Below are 19,171 nucleotides of genomic sequence, written 5' to 3'. Positions count from 1 at the left end.
CTGGGGATTGTGTTTTAATAAAAATTGTTAGTTTTGTGTATTAACCAACACATGTTGGCTCCTTTATTCAGTAATAGGAGTACCAAGTTGCATCCACGATTATTGTGCGCCAGGGGTCCATTATCACTTTTTTCTTGTTCATATGTTGCTGGAGATTTGTGTTTGTCTCCTTTGTTTTGGACCTGGGCAGCACCATACTCTTTACTGCGCTAATCTGAAAGTACCACCTTTGTTTTGTTCAATACTATCCAATACGTCATGGTACCCAATTCATGTGATGCAGCCTCCTGGAAGGCCAGCACAAACTAATTTTTACCCTGCTGTCATAAGCCTATTTTTTGGGAGGCAGTCCGTAGATAAGGGCTGCAAGAGGTGTTAATTATGATGCAACACAGAACGCGCAGGTCAGCCAGAATGAACTACAAGGTATAGATGCATGTGAAATATCTGCAGAGGGTTTTTTTTTATTTTGTCTGTACAAAACAGGCAGATTTTACACCAATACTGAGCTCACAATAATTGGTCTGGGTTCAATAATTGAGATGTGTTCAGTGCCATCTCGACACATATTAATTTCAGAAGCATATTAATATACATCCTTTAACCAATGTAAATAAAAAGATATAAATATAATGTTCTGACACAAAGGTAATATTCAATGTACCCTTAATGCCATGACGTTATTGGACATAAAAGACACTCCCAAAAATCCCAGTGTGGTTAGGGTTAGGCTGCTAGAGGGGATGGTTATGGGTAGGGTTGAAGTACTTACTGGGATCCGTCGATATCTCGACCAATGGGATGCTGCTTTTCGGCAGCCTGACAGTCGGGATACTGACTGTCGGGATTTCGTACCCAACCCGTTCAGACAATGCTTTTCTTATTGGCTATCTTACCTTTCAGAAACCATAATTAATCTGTGCTTGATATACTTCTGATACTCCAAAGTCACTGAAAAAAACAGAAGACATCATCAAAAACTTCCCCAGGTCTATAATATGTTCCAGTTACAGTTGGTTATGATATTACTTAATAGATATAGCTCATTTAGGGCATTATCCAATTAGGTGCAGTTATTTACCACACAGTAATAACGGGCTTTTTAGACCAATAACACTATTGGGCTATCCAATTCCAGCACGTTTTTACATTGCGGTAAACCACCTGTTATCGGCAGATAACATTGCGGACCCATGTGTTTCCGTCTGATAACAAGTCTCCTAGGGCTGGTTTTCGGGGATTATGCTTTGCGTGCCTTACATAATCCTGACGGTTTTACAAGGCTAATAAGATAGCCCCGGGGAAATACTTTAGCTGCGGTAATATGGGCCATACCGCCCATAGTCAGAAACTTCTTAATAGAGAGCTGAAGAAAATATTGAATGACATTAAAATAAAAACTGTACATTAGTTGTGAATGCCAAACAGATGTGGAGCCTCCAGAAGCCAATGCAGACGTTTCATGCATTGTTTGGTTGTGAAAGTCTCACTGCAAAGGGACTACAATGCCAGAGATGTAGATGTACTGTTTGTAGTGCTTAATTTATGTAGTAAGTGCTTAAATGCCCTGTAATCATTGTATAATCATAGATCAGTTATAACATTAAAGCCATCTGCCTAATGTGCTGTAGGTCCCCCTCATGCCACCAAAACAGCTCTAATCCATTGAGGCATGGACTCCACGAGACCTCTGATCCTTTAAGTCCTGTAAGTTGTGAGGTGGGACCTCCATGGCTCGGACTTGTTTGTCAATGTATCTCATAGATATGCAATTGGATCGAGATATGGGGAATTTGCAGGACAAGTCAACACCTTGAACTCTTTGATAGTCAAACCATTCCCGATTAATTTTTGCAATGTGGCAAGGCGCATTATCCTGTTGAAAGAGGCCAGAGCCATCAGGGAATGCCATTGCCATGGGTGGTGTGCTTGGTCTGCAATAATGTTTAGTTAGGTTGTACATGTTAAAGTAACATCCATATGAATGCCACAACCCAAGATTTCCCAGCATTTTCCTACTTTTGGTAGGTAGTGACCAAATGTAAGGAGTAATATAGCCAGGACTTAAAGTGGTCCTGGAGAGGTGGTGAAACTCATCAACCTGCCCCCCCTCCCCCTACCCGTGCCAATGTTTTCAGCCACCCCTGCAAACTATAAATTACTGCCCTGCTTCCCATACTTTTTAAAGGGACACTGATCTCACAAAGAAGCAGAGTTGTCACACAATAACATACCATATTCTAATTACACAGCAAAGTAGCATAATCTCATTCATATTACACCGCATTTCGTGCCCCATATTCATATTAAACCACATAGTGATGCCCCAATTAGGGTTACATCACTCAGTAGTGTCCTTTATTCATATTGCACTACACAGTGGTACCCTTTATATACATTATGCCACATAGTAGTGCCCCTTATAAACAATTCCCACAGTAGTAGTACCACTTACACATAATGCCCACAGTTGTAGTGCCCCTTAAACATAATGATCACAGTAGTGCCGCTTATACACATAACATATCTGCCTCAGTCACTCCAGTAGCTTACTGCCTGTCCCTCCAGCAGTTCCATGCCCTGTATCCCTCCAGTAACATCCCCACCTCTCTTGTCCCTCCAGCCCCTCTCATCTTGTCTTGAAGATACACAGAGCCTGCTCCTCTTCATGGCTCTTCTTCACTTCAGCAGCGACAGCATGACATCACATATGCTGTGTCGGAAAAGGAAGCCACTGGGACCTGAGAAGGGGATGAATGCTGTCCAACAGACACAGCGTGTGTGAGTAACAGGAGGGTGGGCCAGATATCACAGCCATGCGTGGTAAAAAAGGGGGCGTGGTTGCAAATAAAGGGGCTGTGGTCTCGCGGGATTCTCTCTCCAGGGGGCGTCCCCAGCTTCTCCGGAGATGCTGGGCTGTACTGGGCTGCCCCCGGAGACTGTCTCCCAGCGCTGTTGGCTCCTCTTTCACACTACAGCACCTGGCTCCTGTCACTGCGGAGAAGCCCACAGTTTGAGGTCACCCCTTCCAGGCCGCACCCGCTTTGTGACGACACTGGAGTGGGCTATAGATGGCGGAGGACCACGGAGCCACCAGGACCTGAGGAAGGGGGAGTTGGCTGCAGCTCATCAGTAACACTAGCGCCACCTGCATTATCGATTGATATAGGTGATTGCTTTTCTGTTGGAATTACTGTGCAGGGCAATGGGAGAGGTGGAACTAGTTCCCCCTACCATTACAGGTGGTGGAACGCAGTTCCACCTTGTTCCCCCCCTCTTTAACCCCTGAATATAACCAAACTGCAGACTTCACAGCAAAACTCCCAGAATACGAGAGCAGCACCACGTGCAAGTACACTCTGGGAAACTAAGAAGGAGTCTCTATTAAAAGCTGACCAAACTGCCCACTTTCCACAGCCAATAGAGTGACAGCCATACAGAATTGGTGCCAAATAAACTACAATACAAAGAGGGACCTGCCAACTACAAGTCCCTTCTACACTTAGAGAGGACCGGAGCCCCAGAAACCCACATCAGTCCCCAACTGCGGCTCTTAGCCTTCCCCAGTACAAGCAGAAGTTCCTCCAATATGGTGCTGTCCATTGTCAGAGAAGCCTAGCATTCTGAAGCACCTGGATGAAGACCAGCTGATTCACAGCATTCTCCTTTTGCCGCCACACATAACCAGAGTCCCACAGAGGCAAGGTATGGACTGTACATACACCTTCTAGCCCGCCCAGCTCAACCAATGGTAGGCTGCGGCAGGATCCAACTATCGCCACGGCTACCTGTACAGGGGACTGATTGGCACCCAGCACGGGTGTCTTGTTACCACAGGGCCAAAATACAACAGGCTGTTGCATGGAAAAACGCCTTCTACTAGTGCAGTGAACTCCGCTCAATCAGAGATTATAAGGGAGTGAGACGCCTATAGAAAATGCCAAAAAGAATAATTAAAAATAAAAGGAATGGGGGCGTGGCCTAGCGGGACTTTGGAGTGGATGCATGGTGCCTGAGCTCCTGCTACAAAGCTAATCATTAAAGCTTTTTTAGGTGCCTACCTGCCCATTAATTTGCCCACAGTGCACCCACAAGACCCCCACAACATAAGGAGGTGAGCTGCGGAGCCGGAGTGCAGGTTACTCCTGCACTTGCGGGTTGCGGCCTCCATCCGGGGTAAAGCCGGGACCTAAATTTAAGTGCCGGCCGACCGGACTCCGGTGCGCTCCGGACGCTACAGCCCGCCACATAGCCGGCAACAAAACATACCCCCTGTTTGAGTAGCCTTACCGGGAGAAGCGGAGGCGAAGGCGAGCCCCAGGAACTACGGGCTAGCCGCCGAGACGAGCCGCGGCCCTGCTCGTGGAGGACCCGGTGGCGGCGGCCATCTTGGGAGAGGCGGGCGGAGAGCTGCGGAGGTTGAGAGGGCACGGACGGCCCCCGTTGGCGGCGGGCATCCCACCATTGGCGCCTGACCGAGGGTTGAGGAGGCAGTATAAGGTCCCCATTCGGGCTGACGGACCCCGGGCGGCAGCGGAGGAAGGTGAGGCCCGTTTGAGCAGTGGAGCGGCGGCCATCTTGGAGGAGGCAAGGCCAGTACTCGATATAAGAGTCCCTGCAGATTCTTACCAGGCCTGTACAATTACAGCCTGAGGTGCTTTATGCTGTATGTACACTGGGAGCTAGATTATATGGTGCATTCAACACCTCATACATTTATACGCCTATCCAGCATTCCATGAGCATTGCCTAACCCTCATCCACAACACAGTGCACCAGAGCCCCCTGTTGGTTGTCCATATACAGCATCTTCCTCACCTGAAGCACAGGGGCACTATTTGACGAGAAAGTGACATCGTTGGCTCCCTGTAGTGGTGCATGCTACGGCACATATAGGATGTAGACCCCTCTTCAATGAATCCTCATCGTCACCCCCCGCAATCATTTTAGCTGATGTAATCACGCACATGGCGTAAGAAGATACCTGCCGTCCTAGACCTTAGACGGAATTCTCCTTTCTGCTGGAGCCGTCCCATTCCCTCAAAGTAATACATGATGGCTCCAAAAAAGAATAAAGCCTCCAAATCAATCTCTCAAGTTGCCTTTTTCAAGCCTTTCCCATATCGTAATAAATCGCAGGGACCTGGGTCTTCTGCCTCCAGGTCGGATCCCCCGCCCACAACTTCATCGCCCAAGATGGCTCTATCTTCATCCCAGGATTCCCCCCCCTCTCCTCGCCTGGAAGACAGCGAAGCCTTAACGGTGGGCGCCATGAAGCTATTGCTACACCAGTTTAAGGATGAGGTGGCGTCTGAATTTCGTACTATGTTGCAGTCTTGCCAGCGGTCCGTTGAGGATTTAGGCGAGAGGACTGGACACTTGGAAACCAAGATGGGGGAGGTAGTAGGCTCTCATAATACTTTAATCGATTCCCATGATATTCTTGAAGGGGAGGTGGCAGCCCTGCGGGACAAAGTAGCGGACTTGGAGGACCGCTCCCGCAGAAATAATCTCAAGCTCCGAGGGGTACCAGAATCCGTATCTAATAGCAGCCTACATGACTATACAATCGAAATATTCAAGAAGCTGCTACCCTCCGCTACATCTGCGGACTTGATATTGGACCGTATTCATAGGATCCCGAAGGCCCGCAGCGCTCCCGAAGGAGCGTCGAGAGATGTTTTAATGAGAGTCCATTTCTTTCATATCAAGGAATCCCTGCTTAAAGCAGCTAGACCTACCTCAGATACGGCGAGTGCTCTGGGCCGGCTTCAGCTTTTCGGAGACTTATCGCACTACACCCTCACCAGGAGACGCTCCTTTCAGCCTGTCACCGCGGCCCTTAGGAAAGCTGGAATCGTATATAGATGGGGTTTCCCCACGCGTCTATTGATTTCTAGGGAAGGCTCCACTATAGCGGTGTCTTCGGTCGAGGACGGTATGAGACTTCTTCACAAATGGAATGTAACTGGAGACCAGGGGCCCGACTCTCCTGACCGCCGACTTCAGCCGGACTGGTCGACGGTTGGGAAGTAGGCCCTTATCACTGCGGTGTTTTCCCTGCCATGAATATCCATTTATAAGACTAGCGTTGTTTCCATATGATGGTACTAATCTCAGGGCTTATTACAAGTTACATGCCTGGTTATTACATGCTTTACAGCCCCTAGACTAATGTACGGCAGGGTTGATTTTTCCTTTTATTTTTTGTTTCTTGTTTCTCCTTTAAAGGTCGTGATGGTTCCACGGGCTCCCGGACTGGTCTGTATGCTCTTCTCTGAGCCCTTTTATTGTTGTACTTAAAGTATTGCTCTGTCCCAGTTCCGGGATCCCGTGACTCATTACTTATTAACTTATCATTCCATTCCTAATGACATCCCGTTTATATGCCATGTGCGATTGAATATACAGTTTACTAATACTATGATTCCTTGATTGCGGGTAGGTTGGCCACTAACCTCCCAACTTTGCTTGGTGAGGCGCTGTATGTTTTGGCGCCTTACTATGGCTTCGTCTCTACACGGAGTCGACTTTCCTCGTTTTGTGTACTATTTTTTTCTCTCTTCTCTCTTTGTCATCCTCAGTATGTCTCCTTTTGTGTCACGTCCCCCCCATGTATTTTTTCTTCTTACACATGTGTTCAGGGAATTGTACCTTTTAATCACATTTCTTGGTTTCAGCGAAAGCTCCGCCTCCTGGTTAGTTTATTATGGTTAACTTGGTATCATTGAACGTTAAGGGATTGAATTCCCCACAGAAACGTAAACTGGCCTTATCTTCCTTTTATAAAATGAAGGCGAATGTGGTCGCCATCCAGGAAACCCACTTTAGGAAATTAGACCCCCCTAGATTCTATGATAATCACTTCCCTACCTGCTACATGGCCAACGGCCCCGTAAAAAAAGCCGGAGTGGCTATACTGATATCTAGTGATTGCCAATTTACTCTGGAATCCCAAATTGTAGACCCCGAAGGAAGGTATTTAGTATTAATCGGAAAGCTTGAAGATGCTGTTGTCACCCTGGCCTCCTGCTATGCACCCAACTCTGGTCAACTCTCCTTTTGTAGGAATCTATTCTCCCTGATACAGAAGCACGCTAAAGGTGCAGTCATGATATTGGGGGACTTCAATTTAGTTGTAGACCCCTCTGTTGATAGATCTCTCCCCACCAGAAGTCCTTTAGCTAAATCCAGAACTTCCCCTATTAATACCCTTGGGCTTCGCCAATTGATAGGAGAGTACGAACTCTACGATGCGTGGAGAACTAAACACCCTACGGTTAGGGATTACTCCTTTTATTCGCATGTTCACTCCTCATACTCTAGAATTGATCTCGTATTAACTGATAGTGGGTCACTACCGGCCATTATGAAAATTAACATACTACCGATGACATGGTCGGACCATTCTCCGCTTAAGGTCGTGTGGAAGCTCGAGGCCCGTAGAGTTACTCCGAGTCCTTGGAGACTAGGAAATTTCTTGTTATGCCATCAAGAAGCTTCACTTGCCATGCAACAAACCTTAAGGGTATATTTAGAAACTAACAAACCTGAAGACACTTCAGTCTTTAATAATTGGTGCTCATGTAAGGCTGTAGTGCGGGGGGCTGCCATTCAGGCCGCTTCACGGCTGAAACGTTCTCAAATTGCTGAACGAGCTGAAGCCGAGAGCGAAGTAGCAAAACTAGAAATAGCACATAAAGCTGACCCACATAATAGAACTGCCTTTAAGCTTTTGCTGGCCGCAAGGGAAAGGGTGAACACTTTTTCTCTGCGGGAAGTACAACGCAACCTCGCTCGACTAAATCAGAGATTCTATGTATTTGGAAATAAGGCAGGGCGTCTTTTGGCGCGGAAACTGAGAGGTAGGCGAGCTAAGGCCAGAATCCACTTTGTTTATTCTCACACGGGTTTAAGAGTCTCTGACCCATATAGAATAGCAGATACTTTCGCAGAGTACTACTCCCGACTCTACAACTTACAGTCAGATCCTGACACCACCCAACCCATTGAAGCTGAAATTCAGTCATTTTTAAAAAACTTATCCCTGCCGACACTGAGCTCCGGGGCCTGCCTGTCCCTTGGCTCCCCCTGGACGATGTCTGAACTTGAGGCAGCTATTGATGGTCTTCCACGAGATAAAGCACCGGGCCCAGACGGTTTTCCATCTAATTTCTACAAAACCTATAAAGCAGACTTGGCTCCAGTGTTATTGGCTGTCTTTAACGAGGCATCAGAAGCTGGGAGGTTCCCGAAAGAGATGCTTGAAGCGAGGATAGTGGCTATCCCTAAGCCGGGTAAATCTCCCGCATCCGTTCAAAATTACAGACCGATAGCTTTATTGAATACAGACGTCAAACTTTTTGCTAAGTTAATCGCTAACCGTCTTTGCCCCTTACTGCCTACCCTTATAGCTGCTGACCAGGTTGGCTTCGTCCCGGGCAGGCAGGCTCCGGACAACACTCGGAGAGCTTATAATGTCATTGAGTATTGTAATGTTAATAGAACGCCCCTCCTGGTCCTATCATTAGACGCTGAAAAGGCGTTTGATAGGCTACACTGGGGGTATCTAAGATCAGTTCTGGGTAAGTTTGGATTTCAGGGTAGGTTTCTAGATTCCATCTTTGCATTATATTCTACCCCCTCCGCCAAGGTATATGTTAATGGGTGTCTCTCCAGGGGTTTTGAAATTCTAAACGGCACAAGACAGGGGTGCCCTTTATCTCCCCTAATTTTCGCTTTGGCTATTGAACCCCTAGCTGAGACTATTAGGACTGACACAGAGGTCTCGGGCCCTGAGATAGGGGGACTGAGTCATAAAGTCAGTCTCTTCGCAGATGATATACTAGTATGCTTGACAAACCCCGAATCCTCCCTTATCGGACTCCATGCCATATTAGATAGGTACTCCAGATTGTCATTCTATAAATTGAATACTTCCAAAACGGAAGCTCTACCGCTTCATATCCAGCCACATATCCTGGCCTTACTTAAGGATAGGTACAGATATGCTTGGCAGGTGAGATCTATTAAATATTTAGGTATACATCTATCGCTTGATAAAGACCTTTACGATTGTAACTACACACCTTTATTTAGCGCCTTCGACAAATTGATTAAAGAGTGGTCTCTACATGAGATCTCCTGGCTGGGGCGGGTCTCTGCAACAAAAATGGTACTACTACCGAAACTCCTTTACCTATTCCGGGCCATCCCCCGCCACTTCCCTAAAGCTCTTAGTGTTAAGGCTAATAAAACGTTATCACACTTTATCTGGAAGGGAGCGAAACCGCGGATCTCTAGGCAGGTTTTGTCATTGCCAAAGAGCTTTGGTGGGGTTGCTTACCCCAACCTAGATGCATATCTTTCTGCATGCCTTCTCAGCCAGGCCCGAGATTGGTTTGTCGCTCATTCCCCCAAACCATGGGTTGTTATCGAAAAAGCCTTCTTAGGACCGATTAATATAACAGACCTATTCCTATTACCTATACAGAGTGTTCCGAAATGGACAGGCCCTGGAGACGCGATTAGAAGTACTCTGAAGATATGGCACTCCGTGGTTGCATCTGACCCAACTATAAAACTACCTGCAGCGGACCTCTCTATCAGAACGGTCGCTTGTAATATCCCTGATCTTATTTTGGACGCCTGGATTGACGCTGGAGTTGTGAGACTGAAAGATCTTTTTTTGAATAATAGCTTGACCCCGTTCTCCCAGCTTCAGTCTCGGTTTGGGATTTCAAAACATGACTTTTTCAAGTATCTACAGATACGCCATTGGCTCCAATCGTATGTTAACGAGACTAGAGGCCCACTCCCCCTACCTGCTATTATGCTCTCCAGATTGTCATCCCCCGGTCATAGGGGAGGGATATCCAGGTGGTACCAGTATATTGTTCTTTTGAATAAAAAAGGGAAATTGCCTGCGCAGTTGAAGTGGGAGAGAGATCTCTCTATTGTACTTCGAGAAGAAGAATGGGATACAATTTCATCAACGTGCTTTAAAATATCTAAATGCCTCCAGCACTCAGAAATGTTCTATAAATTATGCAATAGGGCGTACTTCACCCCGCAGAGGCTTCACCACATCTGGCCCTCGACTTCCCAGCTATGCTGGAGAAAATGTGGTGGTGAGGGCTCCATTCTACATATTTTTTGGGACTGTCCAGTCCTGGGGCCTCTGTGGACGGAAGTATTCTCTCTTTTGGGGGAGCTAGTGGGAACGACAGTGCCATTGGATCCACTGTTGGCCCTGTTTCACTACCCTTCTCACACTTTCCTCAGCTGTGACAGGTATATCGCAGGACATGTCTTAATATCAGCTAAGGCAGCAATAGGCCAACTGTGGAAATCACAGTCCATACCCCACATTCAGACGGTTATTAATAATACTCACAAGCATTTTCTGTTTGAAGCAGCGGGATGTGTGTATTCTTCTTCCCCCTCTTCTATTTACATGAGATGGTTTAAATGGAGTGAGTTCCGGGAGAGACAGGGTCACTCCATAATTTTTAGTGATCCCATTGACACGGCAATTCTGCATCCTTCACAACCTGATAATACCTAGAGGTGCAGATGCCCCCCTAACTAACTAACTAACTAGCTATCTATCTCTATGTTACAATAATTGAGTAAGGTGCTCCCCTGATACGCATATTCTCCTCTCTTTAACTATCCCTCATGTGTCGTTGTCTTGTTCTGTCTTTCCCTTTCTACTGCTCTCCCTATCCTATTATTCTTAAGGTTATAGTTACGATTGATAGTTAAGAGAATTAGTGTACACGATTAATGAACTGAGTTTCTAGATTCAGAGCTGGTTTATATGATTGTACCTACTGTAATTAGCTCAATGCTGTACTCATTATATGACCTCTGTTCGTGTACATTTATTTGATTTCTCTTCTTTATACTTGGAAATTAATAAAAAATCATTATTGAAAAAAAAAAAAAAAAAAAGGAATATTCCTAACAATCTTGAAGCCTACTCCATAGTCACTACATAAAAAAACTCAATTTGCCAGGGGTGCTGGAGAGGGTGTCAGTCTCAATTAACTTAGTTCTTTAGTGCCTACACCTCAGCCTGTGACAAACTGAAATCAATGTAAACAAATAATTACCACATGACTGTCACTCAGTTAATTAAACGCAATGGCCAACATTTGCCATTCCGGAACTGTACACCGCAACAAACAAAACAGAAGCATCGCTACCTTTGGGTCCCATCCAATAAAGATGCACAAAAAACCAGTAGTGATATTGGAATAGTGTTATGAAGAATAAGTACGCAGCCAAACATCACAGTGCTATTTGGTGGCACATCCCACTGAAATGAATCAGCCCCACAGTTTTTAAGCCAATACAGTATGTATTAAACAGTCAAGTTTACACATCACAAGCATACTGGTTTCTTTGTCCCACAAGGATTTAACACAAACTACCGTCATGCAAAAACAAGTAGATGGACTCACTTTCACTTGTCTTCTCATAGTATGGCCCAAATGCCTCATCCTTTGGGATGTTGGGATAGAGAAATTTAAGTGGGTTCTCTGGGATGTTTTGCTCAGCTAACATTTGGTAGTTCCGTATGATCTCAGTGAGGGGGATATTGGATAACTCCTTCTTTGTGTATGGCTGGACAGAGCGGATGGTATAGGTTCCTATAAGATGACAAAGCACAGGGTGGGTTGCAACATCACATGTGTAGTAATTAAATATAAAACATGTCTGAAAGATGTTGCTTCATGCTTGTGATTTATATAAAACTTAGAGATATGTCCCTAATTAAATACTAACTTCAATATAATAAGTTAACTACAATTAAAAATAAGACACTTGTTGATATTACTTGATTACAGTGCTCAGGCATCACACACCGTCAGGCTGATGATCCACCCAGGAACATGTAACCCCTCCATCACGAACACTTTCACTGAAGCGGAGCAGGAAAGTACCCTGTTGCATGGTCTTCAGAAGAGTGTCCTCTCTACTGCGACTCACAAATCCCATCACATAGCTGTGATAATGACAATGACAAACACAAAAGGAAGCCAAAAGGAGAACTTTACTTGAAGTGGAAGCTGACAGACCCCTACTTGAGGTTGATTTTAAAAACGATTACATTTGTACAATAGACCAAGTGCACCTTGCAGTATAGAGAACTCAGTAGACAATTAAACTTCACTCAGAAGGAATAAATGTGTATTAAAAGCAGGTAGAACCTGATGGGCACTTACATTAGTTTATTATTAGGGATAGTATCCATGGCAGTTTTTGTTTTAATTATACAAAGGTTTTGTAATTTTTCAATAAAGTATTAGGACATACGTAACAAACAAGACAAAAAATGAAGATACAGTATAAACTGAAACCTGAATATAGAGGCATATGTAGCTACAGTAATAATAATACGTACAGTGGGGTAAGGATCACAAGAATGTGGGAATCAACAATTCAACATAAATGTGTATATAGGTGTGGTGCATCAGAGTATTAGTAAAAGTAAATGAGAAGACGTGTAATGGGCATAAAATAATTAATCTTATTTTTCCTTTTATTACAGTTTATTCTCAGTAAATTAATTAAATAATTGGTACAAAGACCTTTAGTAGTGAGTCTACGGGGGGGCGGGGATTCAATTGCCAATTAATCTTGTACCTGGCCGAATCTGCGCGTCACCCGCAACACTTTACGGTAGCGGGATCTCGCAAAAAAGTGTTAGCTACCACGTAGGGTAGCAGGAACTTTGGTGCAAATTAAACATTAGGGTAGACTGGGCCAAGGATGGGGTATAGCCGGAATTCGACCGTTTTTAAATTCGACACAATTCGACAGTCAGACACCCTCCTGCCAGGACCCAAATTCGAAATATTCAATAAAAAACGGATTTGACAGTCCTGCTGTCGAAAAACGGACCAATTGACGATAGTGTGCGTCCTGGATTCGATTTCATGGACGGCACAAAAGTGTTTAAAAAAATCAAGAAAAAACCGGGCTCTGCATCTGGTCCTGGTGCCAAAAATATGGGGGACAGAAAATGTAGAGGTCCCCCGTATTTTTAACACCAGCATCGGGCTCCACTAGTCAGAGAGATAATGCCACAGCTGGGGGACACTTTTATATCATTCCCTGCGGCCGTGGCATTAAATCACTAACTAGTCACCCCTGGCCGGGGTACCCTGGAGGAGTAGAGACCCCTTAAATCAAGGGGTCCCCCCCTCCAGCCAGCCAAGGGCCAGGGGTAAAGCCCAAGGCTGTCCCCCCCCCATCCAAGGGCTGCGGATGGGAGGCTGATAGCCAAGTGACAAAATAAAGAATATTGGTTTTTGTAGCAGAACTACAAGTCCCAGCAAGCCTCCCCCGCAAGCTGGTACTTGGAGAACCACAAGTACCAGCATGCGGTGGGGGGGGGGGGGGGGGGGGGGACAGGCCCGCTGGTACCTGTCGTTCTACTGCAAAAAAAATACCCAAATAAAAATAGTACACAGACACCGTGATAGTAAAACTTTATTACATACATGCACACCGACACACACATACTTACCTATGTTGACACGCTGACTCGGTCCCCTTCACCAGTAGAATCCATGGGTTACCTGTAAATAAAATTATACTCACAAAAATCCTGTGTAGATCTGTCCTCTATGTAATCCACGTACTTGGCAAAATAATAAAACGCAAAACCCGGACCATGCACTGAAAGGGGTCCCATGTTTACACATGGGACCCCTTTCCCTGACTGCTGAGACCCCCCGTGACTCCTGTCACAGAGGGTTCCCTTCAGCCAATCAGGGAGCACCACGTCGTGGCACTCTCCTGATTGGCTGTGCGCGTCTGAGCTGTCAGGCGGCGCATAGCGCTATGCCGCTCCATTTTATTCAATGGTGGGAACTTTGCGTCAGCGGTTGAGGTTACTCGCGGTGAACCGCTGACCGTAAAGTTCCCACCATTGACATAATGGAGCGGCATAGTGCTATGCGCCGCCTGACAGCTCAGACGCGCACAGCCAATCAGGAGAGTGCCACGACGTGGCGCTCCCTGATTGGCTGAAGGGACCCTCTGTGACAGGAGTCACGGGGGGTCTCAGCAGTCGGGGAAAGGGGTCCCATGTGTAAACATGGGACCCCTTTCAGTGCGTGGTCCGGGTTTTGCGTTTTATTATTTTATCTCTCTGACTAGTGGAGCCCGGTGCTGGTGTTAAAAATACGGGGACCCCTATGTTTTTTGTCCCCCGTATTTTTGGCACCAGGACCGGACGCAGAGCCCGGTGCTGGTTGTGAAAATACGGGGGATCCCCTGTCATTTCCCCCCCCCATATTTTTACAACCAGGACCGGCTCAAAGAGCCCGAGGCTGGTTATGCTTAGGAGGGGGGACCCCACGCATTTTTTTTTCATGATGTTTAACCCATTCCCACCACTTCCCACTGAAAAACATGCTCTGATCTCTCCATATTATTTTAGTCAGTAAAAAAAAAAATATATTCTTTTAAAAAATATTAAATAATACTTGTGGCTCCTAAATAGACAAACCAAGTAGATAATCCCTTTTAATATAAATAGATATGCTATTAACAATTAAAAAAACCCAAAAAAACCCATGTTTTTAAAAAAAAAATATTAGATCCCGCCAGCAAAATGAGGCGGACTGAAATTGACGAAATGACTGTCGAAAAGCACTGTTGTCGAATCGACATTCTTCAATTGAATATACTTTTGTCGAAAAGCCGCATTTTTACCATTGCAGACATGTCGAATTTGACAACTGTCGAATTTCAAAAAGTCGAATTTGAAAAGTTTTTTTGGCGAAAAGTACTGTATTGCATTGTCGAATCATTTTTTTGTGTCGAAAATGCCCCGTTTTTCGACATTTGCGGCAATTCGACCGCAATTGCATATACCCCTATGTGGGTTATCTCTACCAGTTTTGCACATCTGGATTTGTATTGTTTGCCCATTTTTTTTACACTGTTGTTGCATGCACAGGACTAAATATGGATATTAGTTCATATGCCAAGTTGTACACATCAAAGCAACCATACCCCCCCATCCATAACAATTATGAGTGCGTACTTGCAAGAGATCCATGTGAAATCAGACAGATCTCTGCGTATGCATAACTCAAGACTAGCCTGTGCAAATAATTCTGTCTACACTCCCCCACTAAGCCTGGACTATGTGGGAACACCACATTGCCACCCAGTTACTTCCATGCAAAATGAGAAACGACTAAGAGGAGTAAGCTCAGCTACCAACAGCAAGGTACATCCACAAAACTGAGGTATGAGCAACTTTAAGTCACTCCAATATGGCATTGCAGTTTGCCTTGGGCCATTGAACAGCTGTTACACAACTCTTTCTAATGTCCTAGATGTTATGCAGCATGTAGCAGGTTTTCTGCTAAGATTGATTTAGGTCATTCGCCATGCGTATTCTATAAGTTTTGACAAATCTTTTAAGCAGAGAGTCACCCCTGTAACATTATGCCGTAGTTACCATGATTCATAGGGGTATATGCAATTGAGGTCGAATTCCCGAAATTGTCGAAAAACGGGACTTTTTCGCCAACAAAAAAAAAATCGACAATGCAATACAGTACTTTCCGTCAAAAAAACGGACTTTCCAAATTCGACTTTTGTCAAATTCGACTTTTCTGCAATGGTACAAATGCGGCAATTCGACAAAAGTATATTCAATTGAAGTTTGGAAATTCGACAACAGTGCTTTTAGACAGTAAATTCGTCATTTTCAATCCGCCACACTTTGGTGGGTGAAACTAATAAAAAAAATTTAAAACATGTTTTTTTTGGTGTTTTTTTTATTGGTAATAGCATATCTATTTATATTAGAAGGGATTAGGTACTTGGTTTGTCTTTTTGGGAGGCACAAGTATTATTTATATATTTTTTTAAATATTTTTTTAGATGGAATGGTAAAATCCCGGAAAAAAATGGCGTGGGGTCCCCCCTCCAAAGCATAACCAGCCTCGGGCTCTTCAAGCCGGTCCTGGTTCTAAAAATCCGGGGGGGGGAAATGGACAGGGGATCCCCCGTATTTTTAAAACCAGCACCGGGCTCTGCGCCTGGTGCTGGTGCAAAAAATACGGGGGACAAAAAGAGTAGGGGTCCCCCGTATTTTTTACACCAGCATCGGGCTCCACTAGTTGGACAGATAATGCCACAGCCGGGGGTCACTTTTATACAGCGCCCTGCGGCCGTGGCATTAAATATCCAACTAGTCACCCCTGGCCGGGGTACCCTGGGGGAGTGGGGACCCCTTCAATCAAGGGGTCCCCCCCCCAGCCACCCAAGGGCCAGTGGTGAAGCCCGAGGCTGTCCCCCCCATCCAAGGGCTGCGGATGGGAGGCTGATAGCCTTGAGAAAATGTAAAGAATATTGTTTTTTCCTGTAGTACTACAAGACCCAGCAAGCCTCCCCCGCAAGCTGGTACTTGGAGAACCACAAGTACCAGCATGCGGGAGAAAAACGGGCCCGCTGGTACCTGTAGTACTACTGGAAAAAAAATACCCAAATAAAAACAGGAGACACACACCTTGAGAGTAAAACTTTATTACACACCTGCCGACACACACATACTGAAAGGGGTCCCATGTTTACACATCAGACCCCTTTCCCCGAATGCCGGGACCCCACGTGACTGCTGTCACCGAGGTCCCTTCAGCCAATCAGGAAGCGCTACTTCGTTGCACTCATCTGATTGGCTGTATGCGCGTGTGACCTCAGACAGCACATCGCAAAGCCTCTCCATTACTTTCAATGGTGGGAACTTTGCGGGTAGCGGTGGGGTTACCCGCGGTCAGCCGCTGACCGCCGGTGACCTCACCGCTGACGCAAAGTTCCCACCATTGAGTATAATGGAGAGGCTTTGAGAGGCGCTGTCTGACAGCTCAGACGTCCAGCCAATCAGCAGAGTGCCAGAACGTTGCGCTCGCTGATTGGCTGAAGGGACCTCGGTGACAGCAGTCACGTGGGGTCCCGGCATTCGGGGAAAGGGGTCTGATGTGTAAACATGGGACCCCTTTCAGTCCGCTGGTTCGGGTAAATGCGGTTTGTTTTTTTGCCAAGTACGTGGATTTATATCTGGACACTGGATTGAGGTGAGTATAATTTGATTCACAGGTACCCCGGATCGTCGGATCAGGAGACGTGGCAGTCGGCGGGTCAACATAGGTAAGTATGTGTGTGTCGGCAGGTGTGTAATAAAGTTTTACTCTCAAGGTGTGTGTCTCCTGTTTTTATTTGGGTATTTTTTTTCCAGTAGTACTACAGGACCCCACGCCATTTTTTTCCGAGTTTTTCCCCGTTTTTACACGTTTTAAAAAAAACGGAACAAATCCGTCAAATCGGCCGTTTTTCGGCAGCGGGACTGTCTAATCCGTTTTTTATTGCATATGGTCAATTTCGGCACCCACTTGCCGAAATTAGACTGTCGAATTGTGTCGAATTGAAAAACGGCCGATAATTTGCCGCGATTCGCCGCTAATTGCATATACCCCATAGTGTTCTTGTGACGATACACAGTCCCAAACATCGCACCTTGATGTGTAACCTAAAAGTTTCCTCTTGGCCATGTGCTTTATCTTCCGCAACTCTTTTCGTTGCCACCTTCTCATGAAGCTGCTAATGTAGAGCTGAACGCATGTCCAGTTGGGAAGCATATCTTGTGTGTTCTTTTGCTCTGTGTATGCGCTGGAAACATGCGTACACAACTACTTGTGGTGCAAAGTCATACATAAATCAAAACAATCTCTCTCCAGTTGTGACTTTAGGGACATAACAGTGTCATGCCGATTGGCAGGCTATGCAGAGTGTAATTACACCTGCTTTCAGATGGAGGTTTTGCACAAGGTATACAGCTGGTGCATCATTATCACTGATAATAATGTAATTATGCCATGCAACCTGCTCCCTAGTGCACATTTGTTAAGTGACTGGCTACTGTTCTCTCATGGACAGTTCCCTCCATCTCTATCTACCATGAAAGACTAGCTCTTTCAGCTATGGCATAGGCATCTCAGTGTCCTCTTCTCACACAGAAGCTCTGTTTTGGAGATCAGTCTCTTCTAGCAAATTCACAGTTGTGCAATATTGTCTCCATTTCTCTAAGGTGGATTTAATAGTGGTAAATAAAAAAACTCCTTAATATATTGTATAATTCAACTGATTAGTATTTTCCAACAACCCTTTCTTGGATTAGTTTTTGATCTTCTTTAATCTGAACATTAAAGCTCTAATCTGGAAATGCACTAACAAATTGTGCATTACACAGCCATCTCTTTACTGTGAATATAACGGAAAATAAGATTTTACTCACAGGTAAATCTATTTCTCGTAGTCCGTAGTGGATGCTGGGAACTCCGTAAGGACCATGGGGAATAGCAGCTCCGCAGGAGACTGGGCACAACTAAGAAAGATTTAGGACTACCTGGTGTGCACTGGCTCCTCCCTCTATGCCCCTCCTCCAGACCTCAGTTAGGAAACTGTGCCCGGAAGAGCTGACACAATAAGGAAAGGATTTTTGGAATCCCGGGTAAGACTCATACCAGCCACACCAATCACACCGTACAACTCGTGATACTATACCCAGTTAACAGTATGAATAACAACTGAGCCTCACGAACAGATGGCTCTTAACAATAACCCTTTAGTTAGGCAATAACTATATACAAGTATTGCAGACAATCCGCACTTGGGATGGGCGCCCAGCATCCACTACGGACTACGAGAAATAGATTTACCGGTGAGTAAAATCTTATTTTCTCTGACGTCCTAGTGGATGCTGGGAACTCCGTAAGGACCATGGGGATTATACCAAAGCTCCCAAACGGGCGGGAGAGTGCGGATGACTCTGCAGCACCGAATGAGCAAACTCAAGGTCCTCCTCAGCCAGGGTATCAAACTTGTAAAATTTTGCAAATGTGTTTGAACCCGACCAAGTAGCAGCTCGGCAAAGTTGTAAAGCCGAGACCCCTCGGGCAGCCGCCCAAGAAGAGCCCACTTTCCTCGTGGAATGGGCTTTTACAGATTTAGGATGCGGCAGTCCAGCCGCAGAATGGGCAAGTTGAATCGTACTACAGATCCAGCGAGCAATAGACTGCTTTGAAGCAGGAGCACCCAGCTTGTTGGGCGCATACAGGATAAATAGCGAGTCAGTTTT

General features: G+C 45.6%; 1 protein-coding gene across 1 annotated transcript in view; it reads right to left on the bottom strand.

Moving 5' to 3' along the window:
- The window catches only part of LOC135012655 (signal transducer and activator of transcription 1-alpha/beta-like), a 328,629-nt gene that overhangs the window by 35,890 nt on the left and 273,568 nt on the right, over nucleotides 1-19,171 (bottom strand). The window contains exons 20-22 of the mRNA XM_063952569.1: nucleotides 11,874-12,013; nucleotides 11,469-11,657; nucleotides 897-951 (exon numbers count right to left, since the gene is read on the bottom strand). Coding sequence (XP_063808639.1) covers nucleotides 897-951; nucleotides 11,469-11,657; nucleotides 11,874-12,013 — 384 coding nt within the window. The remainder of the gene's footprint in view (nucleotides 1-896; nucleotides 952-11,468; nucleotides 11,658-11,873; nucleotides 12,014-19,171) is intronic.

This window comes from Pseudophryne corroboree, chromosome 2, assembly GCF_028390025.1.
Source record: "Pseudophryne corroboree isolate aPseCor3 chromosome 2, aPseCor3.hap2, whole genome shotgun sequence".
Classification (NCBI taxonomy): Eukaryota; Metazoa; Chordata; class Amphibia; order Anura; family Myobatrachidae; genus Pseudophryne; species Pseudophryne corroboree.
Note: the sequence above shows the minus strand (reverse complement) of the source record. Positions and strands in the feature narration are given on the sequence as shown.